The following is a 17,353-nucleotide window of genomic DNA, read 5'->3' as shown; positions in this document are numbered from 1 at the left end:
GTAATCGAGTCGGGATTGGATCTCAGTCGAATCGAGTCGAACATGAATCGTGTGTCGCTTAAGTAAAATTAGGAGAATCGGGCCCCAGCACTTAATTTTATTTTCGCTTAATTGTTCCAAAATATCTGGCTAGATCATTTAACAGTAACTTGGTGACGTGTTAATTCACCTCTTAGTATTAGCTTTGCATTAATTTGTGTTCTCGGCGAAAAGAAACTCATACATATGCATATCTGAGTGACTCAATGATTCTGCGAACAGAGACAGTCTGCAAAGAAGGAAAAAGGATCAAAATGGTAACCTAGTGGTACATGTAAATTATTTTGCCAACCTTGAACTGTCCGAATACATGCGGGCTGTATCTATTTTCCGTCATTTGCAGCAAAATATCCACTATCAGCTCAATGGCATCCTGTGGATTATGTACTTATCATCTGCGGTATCCGGCCATCCGTCCCAATTGGTCTCGATACTCCACAATCGCGTGAACTCCTGGAATGAATGATCATTGAATATGTTGCTTCTTTTGTTTTTATTTGGGACTGTGTTAAGTGCCAGTGTTAGTGAAGATGATTATAAGTGTGAGTATTTTATTGTGTGTTCTTGTGAAACGCCCGTAGCGTTTAATTTGACCAGTGTATGGGCTTGTCAGTGCCAGATTATCTATACATATAGAAAGTATCTGGTTCTAATCTAAAAGTTCTGAACTGTAATTTTATTGGAGGTTTGGCTCTTTAGCAGGATTTTAAGACCCGCTATTTTACTATGAGCCCCGCGCTTACCTACTCCGACACTGGCCTGTGAGAGTTTTAAATCACTATGCTTATTAAGTCTTTCTGAGTTCTGCCTTTATAGTATTTTGCCTTCCAAAGTTCATTTTCTTATTTTGCTTCCTCTCATCGTTCCTTTCCCTTCACCTCTTACAGCCAAGTTGTTGGATCCAACATGGCAAGAGATTCTCGAGGAAGGTGGCCTACACATCGGCGGTGGACGGTCCAAACGCTTTATCGCAATAAACGACAATCAGGTAAATACAGAAACTCTTTTTGTGGAAAAATAAATAATTATAATAATTGCAGACAGTTCGATCTTGCCTTGCCTTGCTTGATCTTGTTAGGATTTGGGCTTCAAGTTAGGGGTCAGGAAACCAAAACTTTATATAAAGCGTTAGCAGGGAAAAACGGATTTAAAGTCCTATCAGATCTAGAACATGTTGTCCAAAGCAATCTTGCTGTCAAAAAGTTATAATTTAGTTCAGTTTGAATGCAGGAAGCTGACGTAATATTAGGTAAGTAGGTGTGTTATAATTATAACAAACGCCATAATATTTGAAATACTTTGTTCAACGCAGTGTGAAATACTAACTAGGTTCTTAGGTACCAGTAGGTTTTAAATATTTCCATTGTTTCTAAATTTATTTGCAGACACAATGGTGTTAAAATATAAAACAAAGTTGATATGTATAATATGAATTACAATGTAAGTATTTATATAAATAATATTGCTGAGAACCGATTGTCTAAACTATTTACATGTGCCGAAGGACCCTAGTCACCTTTTCCAGCAATTAATAGCTACTGATGCACGTTTTACCCGCCTTTTCTGATCGATGCCACAAGGCCACAAATATTCATTAGTTAACTTGTATATTAATTAATACCTTGCTTAATTTTCTACAAAATATCCCCATAGAATCATCTCTATCTCTCGTTGTATAAAGACATAAGCCAGAGCATTCAATTTCACGCCTACAGCCTTCAAGCGGCAACTACATAGTTAGAAAATGTCGTATTCAATTAGTTGTTGTATTCGCCCCGACTTTGTTGCTGGCGCCAGCTCTAGCGTGTTTTGTAACCGATTCCTGGTATAACAACATCATTACGCTTGTAAAACATGAGCAATTAGGCGAATTTCCGAGGCTGACCTGTGTGTTAGCGAATTTGCATACAGGATAGATAGTAAGCAAGTGTGTAAGAATCGTAGCTTTATAGTTGACGGTGTGTTTCTTTCTTGCACTGCAATGGTATTTTAGGATTGTCTCGAGCCAATTACAGGTCATTTGGAAAGACAATAACTATAAAATTTAAAGATTAATTGATTTTAACAGGTAATGGAGGGCAATTAAACCTGTCGTAAGGTCTAACTAACGCAAATATTGGCATATTGCACATCGTGTTTGTAAATCTTACATTCTAAATAAGCTCTAGCTTAATTAGCCTCTCTCTGCAAAGAATATGCGTTTAGTATTTGTGTTCTAAGCACCGACTCGTACAATGACGCCGTCACGATCCTATCATTAACTCTTGACACAAGACCTCTAATGATTCCAAATTAGGGGCATGATAATGTTTTGTGTGAATGTTTGTATGCAATAGAAACTCTATTCTCATAGACAAGTGGTTACTCCCAAGTACAGTGGCGGATTAACCCTATAAGCACAACAAGCACGTGCTTGGGGCCCCTGTTCTCCAGGGGCCTCCATCCTCTGCTGGCGTTTCATTTTATACCTACATTTTATCGAGATTCATCCACAATATATCCGAAATCACAAGGCGCGAGCAGTTCGGGAGTGACCCTTCATACACCCCCGCCTCTAAACTTGATTGGTCGCAGTGCTGTAGATTGTTGTACGATCGCAGTGATTTTTTTTTTCAATTGTGCAGTTGTTATACAATTTTTTTTCGGCTTCTACTCATCGTTGGGCAAAGAATTAATAGGCAACGATAGCGTTCCGAAGTCGCTATCGTACAGTCGTTGGGAAGCTCACGCTGTAACTACGAGTGCAATATAACAAACATATCCGAAAATTTTGGATGCTTTAGATCAGTGGTCCTGGTGGTGGTGGGCTGGTGGTGCCTGGAGGCATTCCAAGTGGTCCGCGGACCACCGGTTAAGTCCGCGGACGTTGTTATCGATCTTACGTTATCCATCTTACTTGTCCAACAGAAAGAAATGAAGGTTTGAAATGTAGCCCTTTTACGAAATTTTAGTTCTGAGTCTTAAAACATAATCAAGATTTCCCGCTCGCTTCGCTCGCGTTTTCAAAAACTATATGTCCTCGTTTTTACATTTGTCAACAAATTAAAAGTTAAGTACGTTTGGGCTACATTGTACGTAATTTTGGTTCTGAGTTTATAATAAAAATAATTAAAATTTCGCGCTCGCTTCGCTCGCGTATTCAGAAACTATGTGCCTTCGTTTTTGCATTTGTCAACAAACAAAAAATTAAGTACGTTTGGGATAAATTTTACCTCCGTACGAGTCCGAAAAAAATTTCGCGCTCGCTTCGCTCGCGCATTTGAAACTACATGTGCATCACTCTCGCTTTGCTCGGTCAATTTCTTCAACCTTCTATTTCCATTTAAGTAATAGGGGGTCTACACAGGCTCTGTGCTTAGGGCCTCGGATACTCTTAATCCGCCACTGCCCAAGTACCTACCTTAATATATTCCTTTTGATTTCATTTTAGCAGTACATCTACAATTCACCACCACTGCTTATTCGTTGGTAGTTTGATAAAGAGCAGCTGGGCGAAGAGTCTAGTTTCATTCCTGTGTAGGGTTTTTCATATTTCTTTAATCTACGTTATTTTCTATTCTTGAGCCTGAATCTGTACCTGTTTGATGGCTCTCTATTTTTTTACCTTTGAACCTACCAAAACTTGGGTACCTAATTAAGCTTTATACAAATCCTGGAATAAAAATAAACTGTTCTAGGTTAACATGGCGCACCAAGGCTGCGTCCTGCCTAACGGCAAGACAGGTCACTGCCGACCCCTTCGTCACTGTATCCAGGAGGAGTTCCGAAATGACTTTATCAAGTTCATGGATTACGTCTGCATTATCAACCAAAAGTGAGTTTATGATTTTTTTACCAACTTTGAAAAAAATATGTACCTACTGTCGTAGAGAATTGCAGGTGTCAGTCCTTGCTACCTTTGACTTACTTATCTCGATAAATATCTCAGTTCCGTAGGAGCGTGCTGCCCAGATGATATGACTCGCGGCGGCGCTGAAGGGTTGGCGGGAGATCTGCCTGCCACAGCACCCAGGGAGGAACAGAATGAAGCTCTCATTAAGGTTACCAGAGCCGAGACTAGAGGTACGTGAATATTTATATTTCTGTTCAGAACAATGGTTTACGTCTGTCATCCTCTAATCCGCTACCAAAATTCTACTAACTCAGATAGCCGTTCTGAGTCACCACACAAAAAACAATAAACAAGAAAATACGCCGCCGAATTGAGAACGTACTCTTTTTTGGGAAGTCAGACTAATATTACCTGCCTAATAATTTGAGATAACTCTTAAAAATAAAATCAATGTTCGTTTGATCTACAATTATGCCATAAGTCAAACTGGTCTGGTCTACTCTCGGGTACTGAATTTTTTACCCGACAAAAACTTATCCAAATTCTGGAAAAAGTTGTAGTGTGTGGGGGCAAGGTCTGGTGACTGGCGGACGACGGAAAAAATCATTCATTTGTGTGTCTGTTGAGCAGTGCAAGGCACGTCTCGACGCGTACTTCGCGCTAGCGTTCATTGAGTTTGTGGGACGCCCATTTGCCAATTTGACGCAAATGGATCAATATTGTTTTGACGCTAACGTCGAAAGCTTTAGCCGTAGATTGTGTATCATCAGCTTCCACAATCGTCTTTAATTCATCGTTGTCGACCAAACTCTTCGGTTCAACTTTCAGGTCGAACTTCCAAAACGGAAGCGAAGACACCAATAACACGTGGTGCGTTGGTTAGCAGTGTTAGCTCCGTAAACGTCATTGATGTTACGTGCCGCTTGTGCCGCGTTGCTACACCACGGTAGCATATTCCATAGTTACTTGATTTTTTAACGTATCCATGATAAAGAAGAAGATTGAAATGCGATGACGATGTAGCACTAATCAATTAACTAATGACTACTTTTGGAAGGAGAATTCTATGTTTTTTAAATAAAATTAATTTGAAATTACAATTCTTAGCCAAACAAAAAATATTATGATTCGAAAAGACCTAATAAAACCACTTTTACGGATTTTATCCCGGATATATTAATATTATTTAATCCCGACGTTTCGGATCCTTTACAGCATCCATGGTCACGGGCAGACTAAGGTGTTGGTCGTCTTGATATTTAAGTTACACATTCCCTACATTTTGTTGATTATTATTGACAATCCGATTCACGCAAAACCAGCTCACTGTATCCTCAGGTCTAGTAGTTTTTGGCTTGGATTTGGATTAAATAGTTTCTGTGCTGGGGTTCCAAGGTCTCTTATGATTTACCAACCCTCTTTTTTTCTCAGGTTGTGGCCTCAGCACTCGTCAGCAAGGCCGCGTGCTGGGCGCCCGGCAGGCCAACCCTCGGGAATGGCCGTGGATGGCCTCCATCACCCCGGAAGGCTTCGAGCAGTACTGCGGTGGTGTGCTCATCACTGACAGACATGTCATGACTGCTGCTCATTGCACTAGGAGGTAGGCTGGAGTAAATCCTAGCAAAAATTAAAAACCATGAAAATCATCAAATGCGTGCGGGGTCGCTATGTGCGCAGCGGAAAATAGTTGATGAGTATAAAACCCAACCATGTCCTTATAGAATTTTTCGTGTTCCATAAGTTAATCCTCGCGTTAACACGCTTGAACTATTCCGCAGACTCGACTACAATTACCTAAATTCTGTGTTGGTTCTAAAAACATCCAATACGAACTATTTTCATCGTCATCATTATTCATGCATTATCATATTCATCATGCATTAGGCATACGTAGATAATCTACGTATGCCTAATGCATATCGGCCTAGCTCTAACAAGTGTCAAAGTGCTGGAGTCTTAACTAAATCCAGCACTTTTAGTCCTAAATGTTCCGTTATTACTTTTCTAGATGGAAAGCAGAAGAACTATTCGTTCGTCTTGGCGAGTACGACTTCAAACGCAACAACGACTCTCGCACCTACAACTTCAGGGTCTCAGAGATCAGACAGCACGAAGCCTTCGAGATCTCCAACTATAAGAACGACATCGCCATCTTGAAATTAGACCGACCAGCCGTGTTCAACACTTATGTATGGCCGATATGTCTGCCACCAATGAATTTGGAACTGACTGGTGAACCGGCTATAGTTATTGGTGATTATGATTATTTTTTATATACCTTGGTAAAATCAATAATAGAATTATTTTCGTAAGCCCTCTTGGCGGATTTTGTGCTCTTTGTAGATGGAAATTTAAGTGCTTTCTGCGTCACTCACAACTTCTAGTGATAGGGAGAAAACACACAATAATGAATTGTAAAAGACACTTAGCACATTCTACTTATATGACAGAATCTCTAAAGCACTTATGTCTCATATTTTGTTAACACAATATATTGATGTAAATTATAGCGCACTTACTAACTTACTACTTCTCTATGAGAAGTTTCTCCGTAGTGTTTAGGTTGTATGCATCCCACAAAGACAAAGAAAGTTTTGTAATAAGTACCAAAAAGCTACTTTGTGTTTAGAGCGATTTAGTTTGGTATGACTGTTTCCAGACTGGTGACTTAAATCCCTTGGAATCCGCAAAGTATCTCTATTATGCTCTTGCATCGCCGGCATTTACTGGATTTCCTGATTCCAACAGTACATATTTATTAATCTTTTTTTTTTGTTTCTCAGGTTGGGGCACACAATGGTACGGCGGTCCTCACAGCAACGTGCTGATGGAAGTCACGGTCCCTGTGTGGGACCACGACGAGTGTGTAGCCGCCTTCACAGACAGTATCTTCAATGAAACCCTCTGCGCTGGTGGACGGGAAGGAGGAAAGGATGCTTGTCAGGTATATTCAGGACTTTTTTCTTGATATGTTGGAGTAAGTTGTGGTCAAAAATATTCAGTACCTAGTAGTTTAACTTAAATTATAAAGCCTATATGTTTGATGAAATTCTTAGTGTTTTCCAATACCTTTAAAACAACGATAATTTGGTGATTTAGCCTTGTCCTTAAAATTATGTGCTTACTTAACATGCTTCAGAAAGCAGATAACACCGAATCGGCAAAAGGCTGTAACTATAGAATCTTATACCGTCTTCGTTTCAGCCGAAAGACGTCCACTGCTAGATAAAACCTCCCCCAAAGTTCGCTACTTTTCGCAGTTTTCAGCGACACGCATCAAAACTTACAGCATGTCAATATCTGTTCATAGGGTGACAGTGGTGGTCCCCTGATGTACCAGATGCCCAGCGGGCGCTGGACTGCCGTCGGAGTGGTCTCCTGGGGCCTACGTTGCGGAGAGCCCAACCACCCTGGGTTGTACGCACGCGTTGACAAATACCTAGGATGGATCGCTCAGAATGCGCGCTTCTAGCAAGAAGAAAATATCTGTTCTATAATTATTTGAAATAAAAGTTTATAATATGAACTATATATTGTTTTTATTATGTAGACTAGTTTTTTTATGTAAAAGTAGAAAGATATATTCTTACAGACTCGCACTTGACGAGCCCTATACAATTCTACTTATCATAAGGTAGAAACAATTGGCGATCAAGTTATGTCGAACTTTATTGGGAGGAACCTAATGATTTACCCAAGTCATAAGAAAGTACATGTGAAGTAAAATAATGATCATAATGAGCGTACGTGCCGTAGGTACAGTCAAACCATGTAAAAATATTGGTACCTATAATGGTATCTACTGCGTGTATGCATCTTTGCACGTATTCCTGCGACCTGCTATCATAATTACACCTTCTGAGAAATAACTTTAAAATGAGCTACAAACAGATAATTCTACCTATCCTCATGAGAGAATATGACAGACACAATCCACTTAAAATATTTAGGTTTATTCTTATCTATAACTACTCATGCTCCTATAGGTAGGTACCTAAAATTATTTCTCAATATGTATTGGTCTTATCAATTTGTGGCTGGTCCTTGGGAAGGTTGCTTGTGGTTGATACAACCACATGATAAGTCAACAATGATTGATATATAAGGGACCGCTGACCTGCAAGGGCAGAATTACTGGTGCAAGTGTTAATTGGTAAGTTGGTTCATATTTTTGTCACCAATGTGAAGAGAATCCCTGAAGTTTGGCTCTTTATAGTTGTACATTTTTAGATTCGTTATTTGAACACCATGAATGACAAACTCTCACATTTACTTAAATCGTGGGTTCGTCTACAAACAGGATAAATACTTCGTGTGGGGTAACACCACCCACACAAAATCCCATGGGCTTATTTGTTTCCTTTAATTTTCAGGTAAACAATAAGTGAAATTTCAAATATGCACTCCATATCCGCTTGGAAGCTGGCTCGAAGACCAAACTACATTACTAATAAGGACAAAACTTACCCTTACTCCGAGGTGCCTTATTTGGGAGAATACAACTTAGTGAAGATACCGCTCTCACTCAACAACTTGATAGAACATGTGGACTACTGGGGCGAAGGCAGGATTACTACCACAGCCGGCATTAGCGGCTTCTCGGATTGTTATAACGTCAACCATGTGTATCAACTCGTGAGCAATGGTGCTGACCGCGACAGGAAAATACCGAATAGGATCCCAGTCGTTAATTACACAAACTGTGATACTAGCAGCTACATCAAGGACAATTCAGTCAAAACCGTCACGATCATGGGAGCTCCTATCAACACCAGTTGTGCTAAAGACATTGCGCGTATGGTGAATTCCGACCTCGGCCAAGTTATTACGTATGGATTTGAAAGGGATTCTCAATACAGTAAAAATCTTGTAAACGAATTGAATAAGAAAGCTATATTTCACTGCCCGAAGTACACCTTACCAGCTGGGCTCCGAGGCTTAACTTTATTTGACAGCGAACTTGCATTTCTTAATCTGACGGCAGTAAAAGACCACCTTTATAACAACATCGCTACAGGATCTTACGATGTTGCCCTGGATTTGACAAAAAATATGAATAACGACACTGGAAGGCCAGCCATAGGTGAAGTTGTTAACAAACTTATACGTGAAGCTAAGCCTAATGTCATGGCATATGCTTACAAACTATGGAACAGTGAAGATAGTCAAATTATCGGCAACAGTTTCCCAGCTGCCTTTAACCTTATTTTTAAGGGAGACGCCGTAACAATTACGAATATGGAATACCAACAAGCTTTGAAATTAAATTCAGACGTTGATTCTCATAATGATAGATTTGCTTCGGGAGATCGTGCTGATAAAACAAGTAAAAACGTCAGTTGGAAGTTCCTGCCTATGTGGGTAAATGGTAACGTTGTATTTAAAATGTGCAATATGGAAAATAACATGTATTTAAAATTAGATGCCGAAACTGATAGTTTGGGAGATAGAAAAGCATTGGGTTCCAGCAACGACAATGAGACTAACCATCAATATTTTGTTGAGCCACTCATGAAAGATGAAACTCTAGTGTTTCGTTTAATAAATTGCGAACATCACCAGGCATTAAAGATGGATGTAAATGTAGACTCTAATGGCGACAGACTACTTTGGGGTCACAACGGCGACCCTCGTGGCCAAAACAACACCTTAAATTGGGTTATTTATGATAACACAAAGGTATGGGAAAAGGGGATTATAGAAATATAGATAACAGAAGTTACATACACCTTAATTGAAAAATGACTGTGCATAAATAAAAAACTGTGATAAAATATTTGATTGTTTTATTTCTTATGCTGTTTTAGTGTATAGCGCACACTCACATTCACTTAACAATTAAGATAGTTTGGATTATCAATGTTCATATCTAACACTAATATGTTATGGTCTGATGATGAAATATTCAGATTCTCATATGTACGAGCATATTCCACAGTTATAACACAAAGATCTTACGACAGCATGGACAAGGTAACGGTCTCTCCACATTGTTCTATGGACTGCAGCATGCTCATCACTTGGTCTTCCGAGACTGCTGGGTGGAACGTGAAGGCGAGGCGGAAGAAATTCTTGTAGTTACGTAGGGGGGAGTAAGCTACCATCAGCTGCGAGTTTAATGTAAGAAGTTCCTTTATTTTTGGAGTTATCTGGGGATGGAAATTTTGTATTATTAATCAATGCAAAAGTATGAAATCCATTATTAATTTATGTATTTATTATATTAAATCTAACAATTCATTGTATGGCTGTACATACAAATATTTGTGTATAATATATTGTATTATCAAAATCAGACTAAACTGCGAATCTATCAATTCTTTAGTTGTGATTAGGCAAATAGCCCAAGCGGGAATCGCAAACATGGAAAAAACATACAAATTTCATTTTCTTATATTTTACCCCCTTGAGTTTCCTCAAGGACCTCAGAAATCAAAAACATTTTTTTTTTCAAGAATATCGTTTTCTTACCTTATGCATGGTATCCCACCATCCTTGATCCTGTTCCTTCTCCCTCATAAACGTCGGAATGTACCAGAAGCACACGTTAGGACACTGCAGTACTTCGGACACTAGTTTGAAGCCTTCCCTCTTAGCGACGGTGTTCAGACAGAACTGTGCTGTAACCATCGTCTGGTCTGCTAGTTTGTTGAGGCCGAGATCCCCTCGAGCTTTCCACATCATCCATAGTTTGAAGGCGTCGATCTGGAAATTGGTAAAGTTATTCGTTAATAGCTACACATGTTTTGGTTATGCGAATTGTTGTTTGGGGTTGCTGTTTCTTTTGACTGATATGAATCCTCATATCGTGCCTGCAAATAAATTTCCAGTTCTCTTAAATTTCTGCTTGGATGATTAGAGTTATCTTTATACGACAGAAATATAATAAATTGAAAATATTTTTCAACATGAAGAAAAGTGCGATAGGTCTTGGTAGACTTTTCCATGACGATTGAACCTTGAGCGAAATAAAACAGTAGACCATATTTTAGATTACGACATTTACTTAGGACATTTTCTCCCCAAAATTGGGTCTTGAGTCTCAAAGTATGCTTGACTGGGTTAGGTACTTGATTAGGGATTTATTATTTTTTCATAAACATTTAACAAATTTATAGACAAAATATGTGACGTACCTTCCTCCCACACTGCACACTCTTGTCCCCGGTATCATAGGACACGTCATAGAACTTGTCCTGTTGGAACAGATACTGGGCTGCCGCAGAGTTCGCCTCGTGCAACAAGCCTTTGTCTCTCACCATGAACACTGAACATTGCAGCGGAGCGCCCGCCATCTTGTGAGGGTTCCACGATATTGAGTTGGCTCTGGAATGTTAATTGCTTTATTAATATCTGTTTTTTTTTACTTCATGGCCAGTTTCACCGATCACTGATAAAGTCTCTGATAGCCTATCTGACAGATAAAATATATACATATCTTGATTTCACAGGACAGCAACGTCTGTCAGAAATTGTTAGCAACTTTTATCTGGCGGTAACCAGTAAAATGGGGACTGAGTGTATTTTATAGAACTTAAAATTTCCATAAGGTAAAATCTAAACGACCTTCTACCTTATACATAAAAGGATAGCCGAAACTTACTACAGGTGGTCATGTTTATAACGTTAAAGTAGATATTATTCTGTACCTTTCTATGCCTTTGAGTTTGGTTTTGTATTTAGGCGAGAGCATTAAACTGCCTCCCCAGCAAGCCTGGAACATACATAAAAAAAAAGAATTAGAAAAATAATATTGAAGTAACATAGAGTAAGAAAGAGCTGTCAGCAGCTTACACCAGACGCGTCTCAAAACTGCCCAATCACTTTACGACAACTCTAACTATAGATAGATAGATAGATAGATTATGCTTCATTGTACACCAAGAAAAAAGAAAATTTACAACACAGGACAACACAATACACAAAGAAGAGTACAAATGGCGGTCTTATCGCTAATCAGCAATTTCTTCCAGACAACCTTTGGATGGAGTTTATCTGGAGAATAGTTTGAAAAAGGGTAGTTTAGGGTGTACATATAATTGATAAATATACAATAAATACTAAAGATATAGAAAGATATAAAAAAAGTCGTGGTGGCCTAGTGGGCAAAGAACCAACCTCTCGAGTATGAGGGCGCGGGTTCGATTCCAGGTCAGGCAAGTACCAATGCAACTTTTCTAAGTTCGTATGTACTTTCTAAGTATATCTTAGACACCAATAAATGTGTTTCGGATGGCACGTTAAACTGTAGGTCCCGGCTGTCATTGAACATCGTTGGCAGTCGTTACGGGTAGTCAGAAGCCAGTAAGTCTGACACCAGTCTAACCAAGGGGTATCGGGTTGCCCGGGTAACTGGGTTGAGGAGGTCAGATAGGCAGTCGCTTCTTGTAAAGCACTGGTACTCAGCTGAATCCGGTTAGACTGGAAGCCGACCCCAACATAGTTTGGGAAAAAGGCTCGGAGGATGATGATATAGAAAATAAATAGTCAATAAACGATAAAATATATAAAATACATGTAATAATAATAGAAAAAAAAAATAAGATAAAAGAATAACAATACAGCGACAGTAGTCAATGAGCCAGATAGTGATCCTTCACCATTTTTTTGAACACTGCGATCGACTGCGCCCGTCTTATTGCCACTGGCAGTGCATTCCACAGACGAGTGGCCTGCACAACGAACGATTTGTCGTAAAATGACGTGAAGTGCACTGGCATCTTCAGTTTTAGATTTTCTGATGACCTGAGTGATCTTGAATGCGTATCACAAACAAACTCAAAACGACTGTTGAGATAAGCGGGGGACGTAGGGTGAAAAAGGATACTATATAGCAAGGAGAGTATACCAAGAAAGCTAGTATAAGCTCTTTGTTATCTATTTCTTAAAACTAAATCCCATGGCAAATTATCCTATATTCTCTCAGATTAATTCGTTTATCAACTCACATCAACATGCATCCAAACGCCATGCTTCTCACACACATCAGCCACGGCGTCTAAATCATCAATAGCACCTAACACCGTAGTCCCAGCTGTAGCATTCACGAACACAGGACATCTGCCAAGATCCAGTTCTTTCTGAATAGCCTCTTCTAGCTTATGGATCAACATCTGTCCTATGTCATTAGTTGGTATGATCCGAATGGATTCCGTGCCGAAGCCCAGCCAGTGAGCTGCTTTTTTGATGGCGTAGTGACTCTGAAAATGATAGGGTAAAACCTTCATTGCAAATAATTTGAGGGCTTTTCTTTAGAAGGCTTTTGAGTCTGTCCTCATCACAAGAAACTTGATCAGAGTAAAACTCAGGTATACGATCTACGATCTTAAATGATTATTTGACGATTAAATTAAGCTATGAATATAATAGCTCTGAAGTTCCTGCGTATTCAAGTTTTACGCTTTTGTGCTAAATCTCTAGGTTTTATTCTAACTAATAGATAGTAAACAAAAACACCACATCTGCAAGCATTTTTAAAGCTGGGTAAGAAGGTATTTTACTCTAGAGGTATCTACCACATCCATAGGTATAGCTAGGGCTGCCATCCCTCCGGGTTTCCCCGGATTTGTCCTCGTTTGGAGGCCGTCCGGGGGCCGTCCGGGCGGGGTTTCAAGAAGTGTCCGGGGAAAACCCGGACACTTTTTATGTAAGGAAACACCTCATTTAATTTAAGTATATGTTAATAGTAAATGGATTACAAATTACGTATTATTTTTCGTTCGTGGAAAAAATGCGATTTACGCCAAATGTCCGGGTTTTTTTAATGTTTGTCCGGGTTTGGCGAAATTCGAGATGGCAGCCCTAGGTATAGCAAAACTCTGAAGACTCTAAAGAAATAATCATTTTCGACTTACATCTTCAGAAGTAAATATGACCATCTCTGGCAGATTCCTCATGCCTTTGGCCTTGATGTCAGGGAAGGCTTTGTACCTCGCAGCCACCATCCCATAAAGTATGGATATACTGCCCCCAGGACTAAAGATACCATCCCCATTGGGTATTCCGAACAGTTTATGTATGTGACCCAAGAGTTTTAGCTCAATGAGCGTGAAAACTGGACCCACTTCAAATGTGTACCTGAGAAATAGGAAAAAAGTTTACAAACACGTAATTTCAATCCAGAATATTAATTGACTCCGAGGTCACAATGATCTTGGTGCCCTAAATATAGAAGACACACTTACCACAAAGGTTGACCATTGACCACCACGTCATTTTTCAATTCTTTATTTTACAATCGAAGCAATCTAACAATAAAACTACATTTTCCCGTAGTCATTCTATAACCAGTCTTGCAAGAGCTTTGGACATTAAAACCCCATTTTTATTGTTCTTTGTATACTTATTTAAAACGCCTTACGGTCGCCATGACCCATCACGTCTTGCCTAGCTCATAAAACAAAGGTGGAGTCAATACTAGAAAGCGGGACCTATCCAGGTCATGTTTATGAAAGTTTTAACACTATTTAATAACTATAGAAGACAAGTCTTACTCGTTCACAAATATTGCACATTGGCGAGAAAATGTTCTAACTTAGGAACTGGTTACAGGTATTAACAAATTAGAAACTGCATTCTGGGCGTAAGGACGTTGCAATTACTTGTTAACCTTATCCGCTGTTGGAATTACCTATTTATAGTTAGATTGTGATTCTGATTGAGTAGAACCATCTGACTCTAATAAAAAGATTTTTTTAAACGCCTTGCTGTCACCCGTGTCTCATGTGCAGTTCTTTAAACATTTGATCAAGGGAAGCATTCCTCGGTAAATGGGTTAATGAGATAAGCGAGTTTAACCAAACAAACTTCTGAGCCGCGTAGGTCTAATGGTTTCAACTAAGCCTAACTATTCGTTCTGAGGATGAATGCAATCTTTTCTTTGCGTTTACTTGAAATAACTCCTTCGTGGGGCAAGAGCGGTAGAAGATTTCCATCTGTCTCTTGAACCAAATCTTTATAACGTCTCTCAATAAAATTAATATAATCTGTATACCTACTGACTAGTATTACAAGCTTCTGAGATCCATGCCCCGGCCAGCCCGTAGGGATCTGTGCCACAGAACAGCTGGTTCCTGAAGGTAGCCTTGTGAGTCTTCACGCTGTACTTCAACACTTCGCGCACGCATTGCACCAGGTCCTTGTCATTTACGCCCTTAGTCACGTCCAGGTCCAAAATTGCCTGGAACGAGAAAAGTGTTTTCTAAGTTTGATTTGGTTACGTTTTGCCAAAAATCATTAATGATTTGTTTTCTTTTAGAGACGTTTTGCCGCGTTGTCATCGCCCCAGCCTTAAAACTTCATAACTGGACAAAAACCTTGCCCGTAGTCACCATTGGCCATGCGTGTTAGTGAGCGCAGAATGGGACATTTTTGAGCTTCAGAGATGCTGCTGTCCATCTTAAAACTCGACATTTAATATCCCTCGTGGTATTATATTAAGGCATGATAAATATAAAAATGCTGACAACTTGAGCTGTATTTCAAAAGTCCCTAATAAAGATCTAATCGAACAGTAAAATAACTGAGACCTTTATGAGTATGTGAAGGCCTACAAGTCCTAATGAAATATCGCTAGTAATATTCTATCGATTGCAACAAGTTTCTGCTTTCATCGCTTCGCAATGAAGGTACAACTACGGCAAGGTTTGCGTATTAACATACTGGCTTTACATTTTAATCAGGGTTTACCTTCTTGCCTAGACATTTTGCCTATCTATTTTTACTTAAGTTAGGTGTCTTGTTTCTTATGATGGCGTTCAGTAAGTAGGTATAGCTAAAGGAACAGTGAGTAAAGCGGTTGGTAATTCTTTGTGACAGTCCTATATTATGAAATCATTAAGAAAATCTGGTGTATCTGCTTGGTGTAAATACTTGCCAGCTATGACTATGGCCATATGAGGAGACCATGTACTTTAAGGCCCAAGTATAGCGACAGCATAAACATGCTTGAAGTGAACTTGGGCCTATTACAGTTTGTTTTTAATCCAAACTAATATTATAAATGCGAAAGTAACTCTGTCTGTCTGTCTGTCTGTCTTTCTGTCTGTCTGTCTGTCTTTTCTTCACGCCTAAACTACTAAACCGATTTGTGTGAAATTTGGTACAGACATAGTTTGAAACTTGAGAAAGGACATAGGATAGTTTTTATTACAAAAAATAAAAATAAAAAATAAAATTTATTACGGACATACAGTGCCATCTATTGGTCAAATGGCGAGCTGTTCCTATGCTCCGTAGATAGATGGCGTTAATCGCGCAATGGTGTCATTACACGTGTTCGGTTCATGTTATTGTTTTATTTCATCGGAAAAACCATCAGAAAAATGTAAACGGGCAACAAAAACGGGCTAAAAATGCGATAATAACTCTGTCTATCTGTCTTTCCGTCACGCCTAAACTACTGAACCGATTTGGATGAAATTTGGTACAGACATAGTTTGGAACTCGAGAAAGGACATAGGATAGTTTTTATCCCAAAAATCCTGCGGGAGCGGGAACTTCTCAAAAATCCCGCGAGATCGGGAACTATGTGGGTAAAACCAAAAATCTGCCGGAAATCACTATTCCACGCGAACGAAGTCGCGGGCAAAAGCTAGTGAAGCTATAAACGCACGGCCTTGTTATTATTGCTTGAAATTGGTATTCTATGGAAATTGACTACCGTGTAGATGTACATACACATGTAGGTAGATGAGATCAGAGTACCTGAATAAATACCAGTGTTTTTTTTAATATGGGCTTCCTGATTCGAGCTGTCATACGATATCGATCAAGGCACCTACGATCACCGGAAGATGATACGCGAAGAATGTTCTAAATGTGATATTTCTTTTATCAGACTACGAAGCTAACAGAGCTTGGCAGTAGTTCGAGTTTATTTATTGTATTTTTAATTAAAAAATAGATAGGGTTATTATATAGGTACTTTCATAATTGAATTAGAAACGTTAATAGAGTACCTAAGTAATAGTTGGGTAGGATTTATTATAACATGAATTTCAAGAAAATACCGTATTAGAACGACAAAACAATTGACAAGTACCTCCAATTCCTTCGGGTGTTTGAATCTTAGTAGCGGAACACTGTCAGCCCTTTCTTCTTTGACTAAACTGAGCACTTTATCTAAAAACGATGTACCGTTCGGCTCCATCGCTACACGATCACTTGGCCCACACTTGCGTGTGCGCAGGCCAATAGAGAATGCCGTACTGGCACGGGCCAGACGCACAATGCATTCAACACAACAAACAATTTACATTGTTCAGTCATATTTTATTGCACAAAGGTCAAATTAGTTTACTCTTCGTACTATCAATATTTATTGTAGGTAATTAAGAACTCTAATTGTTTGCAATGGGTGTCGGCCTATGTAATATTGCTGTGGGTCAAAGACATGTAAATAATCAACTGGGTATCTACTTGTATTGACATTTTATTATAATTATAGATATTGTGTTCATATTGAACGAGTAATCAGAATTG

General features: G+C 39.2%; 3 protein-coding genes across 5 annotated transcripts; 2 read left to right on the top strand and 1 right to left on the bottom strand.

Moving 5' to 3' along the window:
• Positions 1–215: 215 nt before the first annotated feature.
• Positions 216–7,400, top strand: LOC124640986 (proclotting enzyme). 3 transcript variants are annotated; one of them, XM_047178986.1, is made up of 9 exons: positions 216–296; positions 383–581; positions 927–1,027; positions 3,717–3,853; positions 3,968–4,101; positions 5,303–5,471; positions 5,880–6,124; positions 6,655–6,815; positions 7,182–7,400. In XM_047178986.1, exons 2-9 carry the CDS (start codon positions 515–517, stop codon positions 7,341–7,343), a joined length of 1,176 nt encoding a protein of 391 aa, XP_047034942.1. In that variant the 5' UTR covers positions 216–296; positions 383–514; the 3' UTR covers positions 7,344–7,400. The 3 variants fall into 3 exon arrangements, with proteins under 3 accessions (XP_047034942.1, XP_047034944.1, XP_047034943.1); XM_047178988.1 differs by lacking the exons at positions 216–296; positions 383–581; positions 927–1,027 and adding an exon at positions 1,195–1,288; XM_047178987.1 differs by lacking the exons at positions 216–296; positions 383–581; positions 927–1,027 and adding an exon at positions 1,386–1,479.
• An 869-nt stretch (positions 7,401–8,269) lies between these two features.
• LOC124640962 (microvitellogenin-like) lies at positions 8,270–9,647 on the top strand. The gene has a single exon (XM_047178945.1). It carries the CDS (start codon positions 8,270–8,272, stop codon positions 9,578–9,580), a length of 1,311 nt encoding a protein of 436 aa, XP_047034901.1. The 3' UTR covers positions 9,581–9,647.
• On the bottom strand, positions 9,641–17,086 carry LOC124640960 (cysteine sulfinic acid decarboxylase-like). The gene is made up of 8 exons (XM_047178944.1): positions 16,914–17,086; positions 14,869–15,050; positions 13,726–13,948; positions 12,820–13,071; positions 11,521–11,585; positions 11,008–11,197; positions 10,343–10,576; positions 9,641–10,020 (listed from the first exon to the last, which is right to left on the bottom strand). Exons 1-8 carry the CDS (start codon positions 17,019–17,021, stop codon positions 9,826–9,828), a joined length of 1,449 nt encoding a protein of 482 aa, XP_047034900.1. The 5' UTR covers positions 17,022–17,086; the 3' UTR covers positions 9,641–9,825.
• Between the last annotated feature and the right edge of the window lie 267 nt (positions 17,087–17,353).

Source organism: Helicoverpa zea, chromosome 21 (assembly GCF_022581195.2).
Source record: "Helicoverpa zea isolate HzStark_Cry1AcR chromosome 21, ilHelZeax1.1, whole genome shotgun sequence".
NCBI lineage: Eukaryota > Metazoa > Arthropoda > Insecta > Lepidoptera > Noctuidae > Helicoverpa > Helicoverpa zea.
Note: the sequence above shows the minus strand (reverse complement) of the source record. Positions and strands in the feature narration are given on the sequence as shown.